This window comes from Bos indicus, chromosome 29 (assembly GCF_029378745.1).
Source record: "Bos indicus isolate NIAB-ARS_2022 breed Sahiwal x Tharparkar chromosome 29, NIAB-ARS_B.indTharparkar_mat_pri_1.0, whole genome shotgun sequence".
NCBI lineage: Eukaryota > Metazoa > Chordata > Mammalia > Artiodactyla > Bovidae > Bos > Bos indicus.
In genome coordinates, this window is record NC_091788.1 from 9,540,540 (window position 1) to 9,554,786 (window position 14,247).

The following is a 14,247-nucleotide window of genomic DNA, read 5'->3' on the forward strand; positions in this document are numbered from 1 at the left end:
CTGCATGTAAGCTAAATAAGCAGGGTGACAATATACAGCCTTGACATACTCCTTTTCCTATTTGGAACCAGTCTATCGTTCCATGTCCAGTTCTAACTGTTGCTTCCTGACCTGAATACCGATTTCTCAAGAGGCAGGTCAGGTGGTCTGGTATTCCCATCTCTTTCAGAATTTTCCATAGTCTATTGTGATTCACATAGTCAAAGGCTTTGGCAGTCAATACAGCAGAAAAAGATGTTTTTCTGGAACTCTCTTACTTTTTCAATGATCCAGTGGATGTTGGCAATTTCATCTCTGGTTTCTCCTGCCTTTTCTAAATCCAGCTTGAATATCTGGAAGTTCACGGTTCACGTATTGCTGAAATGTGGCTTGGAGAATTTTGAGCTTTACTAGTGTGTGAGAAGAGTGCAATTGTGTGGTAGTTTGAGCATTCCTTGGCATTGCCTTTCTTTGGGATTGGAATGAAAGCTGACCTTTTCCAGTCCTGTGGCCACTGCTGAGTTTTCCAAATTTGCTGACATACTGAGTGCAGCATTTTCACAGCATCATCTTTTAGAATTTGAAATAGCTGAACTGGAATTCCATCACCTCCACTAGCTTTGTTTGTAGTGATGCTTCCTAAGGCCCACTTGGCTTCACATTCCAGGATGTCTGGCTGTAGGGGAGTGATCCCACCATTATGATTATCTGGGTCATGAAGATCTTTTTTGTACAGTTCTTCTATGTATTCTTGCCACCTCTTGTTAATATCTTCTGTTTCTGTCAGGTCCATATCATTTCTGTTCTTTATTGAGCCCATCTTTGCATGAAATTTTCCGTTGGTATCTCGAATTTTCTTGATGAAATCTCCAGTCTTTCCCATTCTACTGTTTTCCTCTATTTCTTTGCATTGATCACTGAGGAAGGCTTTGTTATCTCTCCTTGCTGTTCTTTGGAACTCTGCATTCAAAAGGGTTTATCTTTCCTTTTCTGCTTTGCTTTTCACTTCTCTTTACAGCTATTTGTAAGGCCTCCTCAGACAGCCATTTTCCTTTTTTGCATTTCTTTTTCTTGGAGATAGTCTTGATCCCTGTCTCCTGTACAATGTCACGAACCTCCGTCCATAGTTCATCAGGCACTGTTATCAGCAAAGCATGAAAATATGAAACACATATTTGAGTTTGCTATTTTCTAACTATTTAAAATTCTAATAAAGCTCCTTGCTATCTTTTAAAATTTTTTATTCAGTAAATTATTCAGTGACTTACACGCATTTTAAAAAATGGATCCATTGGGCACAGATGGTAAATGATATTACTAGTTTTCCCTGTAAACTGATATAGATATTGGCTTAGACTATTTCTTGCCTTTGGATATTTTTAACTCAAGTTCGTATCTTGTCTCCTCTGACAACTCTCTTATGATTTTCCCTTTCCCATATTGAAGCAGAAAAATAATGTTTTTTCTTACCTAAACTCTGGTTGCTTTATGGAAAAAACAGTAATAGGCAAAATTAAGTTTGTGTGGCACTCTACAAATTTTCAATAATTCATAACTATTCTAAAAGCTCTTTTTAAAAACCAAACAAAAAAATTGACAAATCAAGAGTTCAGCTTTCCTATATTAAACTGTGTGTAAGTAAAAATGAATAAAATGTTTCAATGTGTCTTTCTTCCTTCAAGCTGCTACAACAAAATAACCACAGACTCAACAGCATGTAATCAACAGAAATTTGTTCCTTACTGTGCTGGAGGCTGGAAGACCGTGATCATTATGCCAACATAGTCAGCTGAGGACCCTCTTCCAGGTCACAGCCATCTCCATATATCCTCACATGGCAGGAGGGACTTTTCAGAGGAAACTGGTCTCCTTGGGAGTTTAAAGGAACAGTTATTCAATCTTTTACTTTGGAATTTGACTCTAAACCTGTCAAATTCCACTGTGAAAGATTTAATAGCTGTTCCTTTAAACTCTTGAGACCAATTTCCTCCCAAAGGCCCCTTCTTAGAATTTGAACTTTCCTCGTAGTATTAGCCCCAATTTTCACTATTGCAAAAACTGTACTCCAAGTCAACAAAGTACTTCTGCTGTAATCATTACGGCACTATCTGCTAAACCAAGCGCACCAGGAACAAACACTGGACTTATTCTCACCGTACTGGTCATTTTCTCCAGGATTTTCCAGACTTCTGTGCAGGAACTAAGCTCCACCAAGAATATGTCCACCTCAAGGAACAATTATTGCCTTACTCGTTATGATAATATATTTCTGATATTATCTGTAACTCACCAGGAATTGCAACATCAATACCAGGCTTTTGCCCACCTCTTACAGGTAAACAATTTACCTGCCAATGCAGGAGACATGAGACACAGGTTTTGATCCCTCGGTTGGGAAGATCTCCTGGAAGAGGAAATGGCAACCCACACCAGTATTCTTTTGGGGCTTCCCTGATGACTCAGATGGTGTAAGAATCTGCCTGCAATGTGGGAGATCTGGGTTTGATCCTTGGGTTGGGAAGATCCCGTGGAGAAGGAAATGGCAACCCACTCCGGTATTCCTGCCTGGAGAATCCCATGAACAAAGGCTACTGTCCATGGGGTCGCAAAGAATTGGACACAACTGAGCAAATAACAACACTACACCCAAACTGGGTATGACTACCTACTCCAACAGCAAGAACAATACAATCAGAAAAGTAATCCAAGTTTTGCCTAATGCTCTGCTGTGGAAGCCCAACAAACCAGTTTAAATACACTACCCAGGGCTGTCATAGACGATCACATAGTCTATGTCCTCTTGGAAAGCCAAGGGATAGTTTGTATTTAGTTAATACTTACTGTTATATCTCTAAAAAGATCACCAGACAGGTGAGATCCTGGTGGTACTTGGTCAATGGGAATCACCAGTATAAGTCAAAGGTCTTCCTCTGAATGAGACACAAAGGCTTTTGTGTCTCATAAAAGTAATAAATCCTATATTCTATACAAAAGTGCCTAACAACATTATCAATACTAACCTGAACAATAATTATGGGAATTTTGTTAAAAATGTATGAATTTGCTGATATAAAAAGTGACAACCAATTTGTTAACTGAAAACTTTGTTTTTGGCTGCACCATGAGGCTTATAAGATCTTAGTTCCCAGACCAGGGATTGAACTCCAGGCCACAGAAGTGAAGGCTCCTAGTACTAACCACTGAACTGCCAGGGAACTCCCCTGAAAAAACAATTTTGAGAAATACTAACTGAAAATAATTTCTCCATATGTAAAAATGTATAATGGATATGTTTTTCCAAAAATCTCCAAATTTTGATATGTTTGATTTTCATTATTCTAGCAAATTCCACTGTAAATATAAATGAAAGATTATAAATGCAATGCATTTGGTTCGCTATTGTGAATATGCTTTATTTTTAAGTAAAACATGAATCATAGCCCAAACAAAATGTTTTACCTCTTGAATATTTTAAGCTTAAGGGAAAAGAGTCATTAATGATGAACATGTTTTCATTTTTTAATGTTTTTAATTTTTTATAAAGATCTTAATTAAACTTCATAGTCACTAAGCAGTTTTTAAACTTAGGCTTCATTGATCCTTTTGACTTCATGCTTTCAAACAGTCATTATCTTCAAAACATGACAAATTTCAGAATCCATTAAAAATTATTTTATTCAAATTATGTTTTCCAAAAGAGAGGGTTCTGTGCTAGTCGTCTTTGAAAGTTTTCATACCTACAAAAGAAAAAACATCTTTATAAGAAATTTAATTAGAATCTTTCATAACCTGACAAATAACTCATCAAAAAGCATATAACTTTACATGTCACTTCTAAAAAGTCAAGATTAAGAACCTAGAAAGTTAAAACGTTAATTTGGGAGCTTAATTATTAATGTATAAGAAGACAGCAAGCAAGCATAGTGATTTAACTGGCTGTAATCACAAAGCACACATCATAATACATTTTATTATCTTCAGCAAATCTGAGAGCTAGAAGTGACCTAAGAAAAAATGAAATCTAACTCCCCCACCTTCATTTCACAGATGAGTGATTTGCTCAAGGTCACATAGCTACATGATAACAAAGCTCAAATCTAATACATTCCAGACCAGTCCATGCTACACCATGCTACCACTTTTCAACAGTCTCCTTATGTACCTCCCTAACACCGGGATATTCAAAGTGAAAAGAAACATCTATAGAAGAGAAACAGAGAAAAGCTGGAGAAACAGATTTATTAATCATTCATGTACAGGGTACAGTATAAACCACTCTGATGTCTTATATATGTTTATTTTAGATCAAGACTTTCTAAATTTAGGAAAAAAAGTTTTCATTGATATTTCAAGCCTCATATATGGTACTTAAAATTCAAGCATATATATATATATATTATATATATATATAAAAGATTATATATATATAAAAGATATATTATATATATATAAAAGATACAGACCTTGATTGTGGTCCCTAAAACATAAGCAACTGTATTTCCTTGTCTATAAAAACCCAAGATGGCTACTATATAACAGAATATTATTTGGGGCAGAAATTGTTCCTAATCTGAACTCTAAGTACATACTATTTAATGGCATGCAAATGTTAATGTAGGCTGATATCCACTATAAAAGAAAATATTTAAACATCAAATAAGAAATACATTCACAAGCAAAATATATATATGGTTACTCAAAGCCTTAATATGAGAGCTACTTAATGCCCCATACCATTTCAGAACCACATTTGCTGGAATGAACATTTCAGATGGACTTGGTGTCATCTGGGCCTGAGAGACAGCAAATGATGAAGCAAAATTGTAGAAGTTGTCCAGCATCTTTTGTGTGAACTAAAAATTAATAATAAATAGATTAATGGGTTGTATTAAATACCAAAATATTTTAAAATACTAAACTCTAATTGAAATGTTGTTGCAGTCACTCGGTTTAAGAACTAAGAGTTCTAAGTCTAATGCTGACCACTAAGGGAAGTCATAAAATGACATTAGGGCACAAAAGCGTAACCATCTGCCTTTAGTACTATCTTTATATCTCAAAGAATTTCTATGACTTTCAACTATTTTTAAGTTTCTAACAAATTCATTTTATTTAAAAAAAAAAAAAGAAAATTTTTTCCTTCAAAATATCTTCTTTTATCTCCACCTCTGGAGATTCCCTTCTCCTCAAATACCACCCTGGTCAAATCAACCTGTTTCCTCATCCAAAATAGTAACCATATTTAACAAGTCTTTTTCTTCCCAGAAAAATTTTTTAAAAGTATAAAAAAGGAGCAACTGGTTACTTGCCATCAATCACAAAGACGATACTATTCCACTTCTATCTCCTGGCCTGTTTGCTCTCACTGACCCTCAAATGGGCAAATCCATTACCACCCTCCAGGTCTCCTTGGTAGAAACCAGAAGCACATGGATTTACATTTCTTGAGCATCAAATGGGTTTAAGCACTAAACCCAAAATTAATGAACTACTAACAATAATAATACCTTTTATTCACTCAAAAATAATCTTCCAAACATCACTTTCTCAGAAACACAAAACTAGCCATGAAGATTCTTGCTGTCTCTTTTCTACATGAGAAGAAACATGTTAACACGGTTTTTTATTTAATAATATAGAGATAATTTAACCCAAGAGACTCTGTTAAGGTACTTGAACTAATATGAGACTTCAGTAAGAGCATGGACTAAAAATTCAGTATCAAGAGAAATAAAACCAACAGCAACCCTCCACACAAGCAACAAAAATTTTTAAATGTAACTTTAAGAAGAGCCAACTCATGACAGAAAGTCTGTAAGAAACCTACAGGAAATGCTAAGACAAGCTGACAGTAAGATATTTGTGGGAAATATTTTAAGAGTGTATCGACAGACAAGAAAGAAAACCAATGAAAGGACTTTTTTTTACCACATTGAGTGGAAAGACATCATGTGTTCATGAATGGGAAGACATAATGTAATAAAGGCACATTAAACCTATAAATCCAACGTCATTTTCAACTACATTCCAACAAGATATTTCATGGCACTTGACAAGCTGATGCTAAAATTATTATGAAAAATACTCAGGCCTGTTTTGATGATTAGGAGGAGGGTCTTGGCCTACCAGATATAACCGGCAAAGGGACAGGCAAATTAACTGGAATAAAATGGAGAGCCCAGAAACAAATGTAAGTATATGTGACACATGACATACCACAAAGATGCTATTACTCAATTAAAAAAAAAATGTATGTGGGGACTTCCCTGGAGGTCCAGTGGTGAGGAATCCACCTTGCAATGCAAGAGACACAGGTTCAATCCCTGGCCGGGAAACTAAGATCCCAATGCCAAGCAATTAAGCCCATGAACCACGACTACTGAGCCTGCAAGTCTCAGCAGGAGATCCCACAGGTTGCAAGGAAGATCCCACAGGCCACAACTAAGACCAGACACAGTCAAATTAATTAATTTAAAAATAGGGAATGGGCTTCCCTGGTTCAGTAGTAAAGAGTCCACCTGCCAGTGCAGGTGACACGGGTTCAATCCCTGATCCGGGAAGATGCCGCATGCCGCAGAGCAACTACGCGGCAACTGAACCCACAATCTGCAACCACTGAAACCTGCAAGTCCTAGAGCCTGTGCTCCGCAACGAGAGGCCGCCACAGTAAGAAGCCCACGAGCTGCAACTACAGAAAAGCCTGCTCAGCAACAAAGATCCAGCACAGTCCAAGATGAATAAATACAAAAAAATTTTAAAGATGTATTTGCTTTAAAATAAAGAGTTCCAAGAGGAATGTTTCCAAGACAAATTTTAAATTGCTATAAATATATATAAAGATAAGGGAATTTATACTTGGAAGAGTTTGGGCATAAATTATTAATGGAAACACATAAATCCATGCAAACGAAAAAATGAGGAATTTATTAACCAAGAAAAATAAAAAGTTTTATAGAACAAGAAATATAACCATAAACTCATAATACATGGCTCAGCTCTGAAAAATATTTACCAGGTCATAATACTGAAAATTTGGAATCCTGAAGACCTATATTGGAAAGGAGGGGAGAAAAGATACCTGTATATGCTGGGGAGCAGAAGATTAAGAGAGCTAAACCATGTTGGGCTTGTGCTTATCCTCAGTCACTCAGTTGTGTCCGACTCTGCGACCCCACGGACTGTAGACAACCAGGCTCCTCTGTCCCTGGGATTCTCCAGGCAGGAATACTGGAATGGGTTGCCATTCCCTTCTCCAGGGGATCTTCCCAATCCAGGGATCAAACCCAGGTCTCCTGCATTGCAGGAGGATTCTTTGCCATCTGAGCTACCAGGGAAGCCCTTAAATCATGTTATGTACCGATAAGGCAATGGAAAATACCTATAACAAATAAATCAATAAAGACTCAACAAGTTTCTTCTGACACATGGACATAAATACAAGAAGAGGGGGAAAAAAGTGGGACATTGAAAGTGACTGCTGCTGAGGAGCAGAATAAGAGCAGAATATTAAGAGGTACAATAGAGAACAGCTGTTTTGCATGTAAAACCGACTTTTTCAATCATGTGCTACTGATAAAAACTAAAATCAAGTAAGAACAACTAAAGGCATAAATTACATACAATTGTACTATACATATTTTGTGAAAAAAAAATTTTTTTAAGTACTGAAATAGGATACATAAAGTTAGAAGAGTAGCTAGTTGGACAGAGAAAAAGAGAAGCAGAGAGCAGTGTATTGTAACACTTTATATAATTTTTTAACTAGTATAAAATATAGCAAAACGTATCAGTTAAATCTAAGTGGAAGACTGTGTGCATGTGTGAGCCATGTGAGCCCTTAGGCGGACTGCGATCCCATGGACTGTAGCCCGCCAGGCTCCTCTGTCCATGGGATTTCCCAGGCAAGAATACTGGAGTGGGTGGCCGTTTCCTTCTCCAGGGGATCTTCCCAACCCAGGTAAAGAACCGGGGTCTGCTGCATTGCAGGCAGATTCTTTACCTTTTGAGCCATTAGGGAAGCCCAGGAAGATACATGCTAATGCTATGCTAAGTCACTTCAGTAGTGTCTGACTCTGTGCGACCCCATAGACGGCAGCCCACCAGGCTCCCCCGTCCCTGGGATTCCCCAGGCAAGAACACTGGAGTGGGTTGCCATTTCCTTCTCCAATGCATGAAAGTGAAAAGTGAAAGGGAAGTTGCTCAGTCGTGTCCGACTTTTAGCAACCCCATGGATTGCAGCCTAACAGGCTCCTCCGTCCATGGGATTTTCCAAGCAAGAGTACTGGAGTGGGGTGCCATTGCCTTCTCCGAGGAAGATACATGGAAGTCTTCAAATATGCCCCACAATAAAGTGAGCCCTACAAGGTCAGGTACTATTTTATTTTGATACCTGTTTTTATCTATTTGTTCTTTAAAAATGCCTGGCACACAAAATGTACACAATAAATATCTGTGGGATGTAGTTTTCTTTATATTAAAATATTTCATAAAAATACCTATGTTTAATAAAAAGGTCAAATAATTTATTATAGAGTTAAAATGTCTTCCTGCCCCTCTCCAGGGATAACATCACTTTGGCATATATTTTCCAGACATTTTTCACGTACAATCTATATGGAATAACTGCTGAGTATTGCTTCGTAACTTGCTTTTTTCAGCACAGTTTATTTTTAAATTACTGACAAAAATTTTAAAACCCAGACTCTGTCATTCTTAATCTGGCCCATTGTCCAGAGAGTGCATGACAAGCTGGCTCTTAAATTCACAGCCACAGTTCTTAAAAGTATGCTGTCCAGCAAGCCCAGAGGTTTCCCTAGTCCATCCATGCTCCTCCTCTCCTAGAGGACTTATTTAACAATCCTTTTGGTTTAGACTGTAGTGGAGTGGGTTTCCATGCCCTCCTCCAGGAGATCTTCCCAACCCAGCTAACTCAATCTTAGCTGATGATCTTGCTTTCTATTTCACTAGAGGAGGAGTCGAGAGAGAACCGGCACAAGTTCTCTTCAGCTCGTTTACTAACCTGCTGCGGCTCTCTTTTCATACTGTAAACATTGCCCGTTATCCTTTCTATTACTTCCTAATACAGTCTACTTCCTACTCAGGGATACCACTTTCACAAGTCTCCCCACTCTCCTGCATCATCAATTTTTCTCTCACAAACGCTTTACTGCTGTCAAACATGATATGGTATCTCCTATTAAAAACAGAAAAAAAAAAAATTTCCTTGTCCCCACAGCCCTCAAGCAACCAGACCACCCATCTGCTGTCCTCTGTAACAACACTCACCAAGAGTCATCTACGGTCACTATCTCCATTTCCTCTTCTCCAAGCCACTCAACCTCACTCCAAACTCCCTTTCCACCTCATCCGTAAGTAGTCAATACCACTGATCACTTCTTCCTTCTTAAAAACCAGTCTTGAAAATTGTATATATCTTACGTTGAATTGGTTCATTGTGTTTTTCAGGTCTACTGTATCCTTCTACTTCTCTGTATATTCATTCTACTAAGTTTTGAGTTTGATATTGAAACCCCAACTAAAAATCTTTTATCAAAAAAAAAAAAAATCTTTTATCTACTTAAAAAAAATAACTGTAATACATAGTAGAAATATATATAACTTTGTTATTTGTATTTTCCAAGTCTTCTGTAAACGTGCTATCATATCTTAATAATTTAAAGAGGTAAAAAAAAAGTACTTCTCTTCCAAAACACCATTTTGGGGGGATTTCTTCCTACTTTGGGTGTTCCTTTCCTTTTATTCCTCCTGATCTCTTAAGCATCTCAACTTTGAAATGGCCTCAAGCTCTGTCACTGGCCAATTTTTCTGTTTATAGTTATTTCTCAGTGATCACATTTCCTCTACAACTTTAAATACCACCTCTACACTGAGGGCACCCAAATTTTTATCTCATGAACCTGCCACCTCCAGCTATCTATCTAATAGGCATCCCAAACACAGTACAACCAAAACTCAACTCCTGATTCCACTCCCAGCCCATACTTGTTCTTTGCACAACATTCCTGTGTTCCAGCTCCTGGAACCAGCATCCTTAGAGCCATAGTTGATGTCTCTATCTCAGACTTTACATGTGATTTACACTGTGAGACAGCATTGGCTCCATATTCAAATTATCTCAATAAGAGATATCAACTACTTTTCACCACCTCCATTTGTACTCCCCCATTAAACTCTGAGATTTTCACAAGAGACTCCTAACCGCTCTTTCTCCTTCCATCTTTGCCTCATTACAGTTTCTCTCCAAAGATGCAAAAGTGATCCTTTAAAAATGTTAAGTGAGATCATATTACTCCCCTGCTCAAAACTTTATGTTTTGTCCTCCAAAAAGAACTCAAGCTAAAGTCCCTACAAAAGCCAATGAGATTTCATATATGGAATCTCATTATGGGGGAGCGGTTTCCCCATAATCTCCAACTTCATCTCCCATCTCTCTCCCTTGCTCACTCTACTCCAGCCACAAAGTTTCACTTTATTTTTCAAATATAACAGACTTCTACCACTGGGCCTTTGTATTAGCTGTAACTCTGCCTCAATCATTCTCCCCTTCAGGCCTTTGCCTTATAGATTAAAAGTCAACCCTTATGAAATTATGTGATTTTAAGCAACATGAGGACCAGAATCTTGCTTATTATCAGGTTCAAAACTGTATACCCACAGCCTAGCATATTAATTTTGAGAGGAAACAGGGGGAAAAGTTAATATTTAAACTCATTAAAAAAAATCACTTTGAGCTATTTTATCACTGTAAAAAATAAGTATCATCAAAGCATTTATGAATTTTAAAATACCTATATAGAAAGGAGACAAACTGAAAATATTCATGGAAGCCAGTAATTTATGTCATATGTGTTTACCTTCATTTTTACATGAATTCTACCACAGGCTGTTTTATGAAGTACAGAATGTGATTTTGTAAACTATTTTAGAAAATGAAAGGTGCATTCCATTACCTGAGTGAATGAGTCAACTGAGGACACAGCAGCATTACCCACAGGAGTCTGCTGAGCCAGACTATCCAACAATTCCACTGAAATCCCAATCTGAGCAACAGATGGAGTTCGGACAATATTCATGGTTCCAAACGGGTGTTGGCTTCCTTCTCCTGAAAGAAATTAACATGTGCCACATGTTTCAAACTTAACTTGTACATATATAAATTCCTTCCTAAAGATGTAAAGAACCGCTGATTTATATGCACTAAGAAGTTCTGTCACCTGAAAGTTTGTCTTTTCTCAGATAAATGTAAAAGGATGCCTGTGTGTGTGTTTGTGAGTGTGTGTGTGTTAGTTGTTCAGTTGTATCCGACTCTTTGTAACCCCATGGATCGTAGACCAACACCAGGCTCCTCTGTACATGGGATCCTCCAGGCAAGAATACTGGAATGGGTTGCCATGCCCTCCTTCAAGAGATCTTCTCCACCTAAGAATAGAACCTGGGTCTCCTACACTGCAGGCAAATTCTCTACCATTCGAGCCACCAGGGAAGCCCAAAAGGATGCCTAGTTCTTACCATATTAAGAAAACAGAGATTTTCCCCACCAGAAAAATAGCTTTTATTTTTCTAAAAACTTATACAATTATTACAGCTAGAAATGGAAATTAAGAGAGTAAGACAAAAATAAATGAGAATTAGATTAAAAATTCTCAATGCTGTGACGAAAGGATATCTTAAAAGATTTTTAGAATTAGTTTTAATATTTTGATTATTATACAAAGAGCTCTCAATTGCCATTATCAACAACGACATGGCATATTTTACTACATGTCATGACTCTCCCCCACTCAACACCTGAGGATCTATTATCAAATAGGCAATAACAAAATTTGCAACTTATTCAGAAAATAATAATTTTCCACTTTACAATATTATCATTTATAAGTGTGTATATATATATAATATATCATAAATACATAAAACAGAGTGTATTTGATATACCTGATCCTCTAAGTGTCAGCTAACTTAAACATGAAAAAATATAGGTCAGTTTTATTAGTCCATATAAAACAATCATGAGAGAAGAAAAAAATACAATGAATAGATTAGTGGTTTATCTGCTCTTTTAACAGGACTATAAAATGTCTAAACTAATACTACAGAACGTAAATCTGGGACAACACGCATTCCTAATAACCAGAACACTCACTCAAAGTATCAAATCTCTTCTTAAATTTTCAGGTATGTGAATATAAAAACTTGCAACCATATGTTTCTGTGCTTTAAAAATACATACACACACTTCACTAAATGCGACTGGTTGAAGGTATTTTCAGTATTTTTCTTAATTTCCTCATATTTGTACATTTTCCAGGTTTACTTCTGTTATTTCCATCGATGTAGTCTGAAAACATACTCCGCAATCTTTTAAAATATACTAAGATTTGTTTTGTGGCCTAATGTGTCAAGGAAATGTTCCATGGGCACTTGAGAATGCCTGTTCTGCTGCTATTGAACAGAATGTTCTGCTACATCTAATCAAGTTTATAGTGTTGTTCAAGTCTTCAATTTCTTTGATGATCTGTCTAGCTGTTCTGTCCATATTTAAAGTAAGGTACTGACGTTCTCAATTACTGCTGAACTGATTATTTCTCTTTTCCACTCTGTCAATATCTGATTTATATATTCCGAGGCTCTTTTAGGTGCACACAAGTTTGCAACTGTTACATCTTTTTGAAAGACTGACCCTTTTTGATTTCGGTTTGCATATATATTTTTTCATCCTTTACTTCCAACCCATTTCTCTCTCTGAATCAATAGCTGAATCATGTCTTTTAATCCATTCTGTAAATCTATGCCTTTTAGTTGGAGAGTTGAATTTTGTGTTAAATAGATACTTGCCAGTATACCATTTTAACTTATCATAATTTTTATTATATTCTTTAAATGATTGCACTACAATTACAATTAACATCTTAATTTATAACAACTCTAATTTGGATTAATATCAGTTTCAGTATACAAAATTTAAATTTCAGTATACAAAATAGTTTAATTTCAGTATACAAAATTCAGTATACAAAAACTTCACTCCTATGTAACTGCTTCTCTTCCTTATGTTGTTTATTGTCACTAATTACATCTTCATACATAGTATGACTATGTTGTGGTGTTGTTAGTTAAGTCATGTCCAACTCTTTTGTGACCCCATGGACTACAGCCCATCAGGCTCCTCCATCCATGAGATTTCCCAGGCAAGAATACTGGAGTGGGTCGTCATTTCCTTCTCCAGGGGATCTTCCCAACCCATGCATTGAATCCTCATTCTCCTGCACTGGCAGGTAGGTTCCTTACCAGAGTTACCAGAGAAGCCCACTATATCAATAAGCAGACAATGTTTTATGTCACTGTCTTTTATATCAAACAGGAAGAGCAGAGTTACAAAGTATGTATTAATACTGACTTCTATAATTATCTGTGTAGTTAGTTACCTTTACCTGTGTTTTTACTTAACATGTATCTGATTTATGTCTCAGGTCTCATTTCAGCTTGAAGGACCCCCTTTAGCAATTCCTGTAGGGTTAGTCCTCTAGTCGTGATTCTCTCAATTTGTTTATCTGGGAATATCTTTATTTCGCCTTCATTTCTGATAGCTACAGAATTCTCAATTGACCTTTTTTCAGTACTTGTAATATGTCAGCCTACTCCTCTGGACTCAATGTTTCTGATGAGAAATCAGCTGTAACTTAATAAGGACCTCCGTATATGATGAGTTGCTTCTCTAGTCAGTTTAACATGTCCTAAAGCTAAGCCTACTTGAGTTTGTTGAGCTACGTAAGTGTAGATTAAAGCTTTCCTCAAATCTGTTTTAGGGCAATATTTCTTCAAATATTCTTTCCACCCCTTCTCTCCTCCTCCTCAGGGACTCCCAACACTGACATGCTTGACGGTGTCTCACAGGTCTCTAAAGCTTTGTTCATTTTTCATTCTTCTTTCAGCTCTTCAAAACTGGTATTTTACCTATTTTCAAATTCACTGATTTTGGGGGGCCTACTCAAATCTGCTACTAAAACCCTCTAGTCAATTTTTCATTTCCATTACTGTACTTTTACACTCCATAGTTTATTTTACTTCCTTTAAAAATTTTTTCAATTTTTACTTCTTGATGATATATCATTCTCCTGATTTCCTTTAGCTCTCTGAGCATGTCTGAGAAGTTTCCTTAAAGTCTTTGACTATTACATCCAATGTCTCTATTTCCTAGGTAGTTTCTAGTCATTTCTTCTGTGAAAGGGGCTAGCTTCTTGTATGCTT

General features: G+C 36.7%; 1 protein-coding gene and 1 long non-coding RNA gene across 2 annotated transcripts in view; both read right to left on the reverse strand.

Annotated features, from left to right (window-relative positions):
• Nucleotides 1-3,488: 3,488 nt before the first annotated feature.
• HIKESHI (heat shock protein nuclear import factor hikeshi) overlaps nt 3,489-14,247 on the reverse strand; it is a 37,137-nt gene continuing 26,378 nt past the window's right edge. Inside the window, exons 3-5 of the mRNA XM_019955099.2 lie at nt 10,950-11,101; nt 4,714-4,832; nt 3,489-3,716 (exon numbers count right to left, since the gene is read on the reverse strand). Of these exons, the coding sequence (XP_019810658.1) occupies nt 3,662-3,716; nt 4,714-4,832; nt 10,950-11,101 (326 nt within the window). The 3' untranslated portion in view covers nt 3,489-3,661. The remainder of the gene's footprint in view (nt 3,717-4,713; nt 4,833-10,949; nt 11,102-14,247) is intronic.
• On the reverse strand, nt 5,097-10,943 carry LOC139180703 (uncharacterized). The gene is made up of 2 exons (XR_011564951.1): nt 7,058-10,943; nt 5,097-5,570 (listed from the first exon to the last, which is right to left on the reverse strand). It is a non-coding gene; the product is annotated as an uncharacterized lncRNA (long non-coding RNA).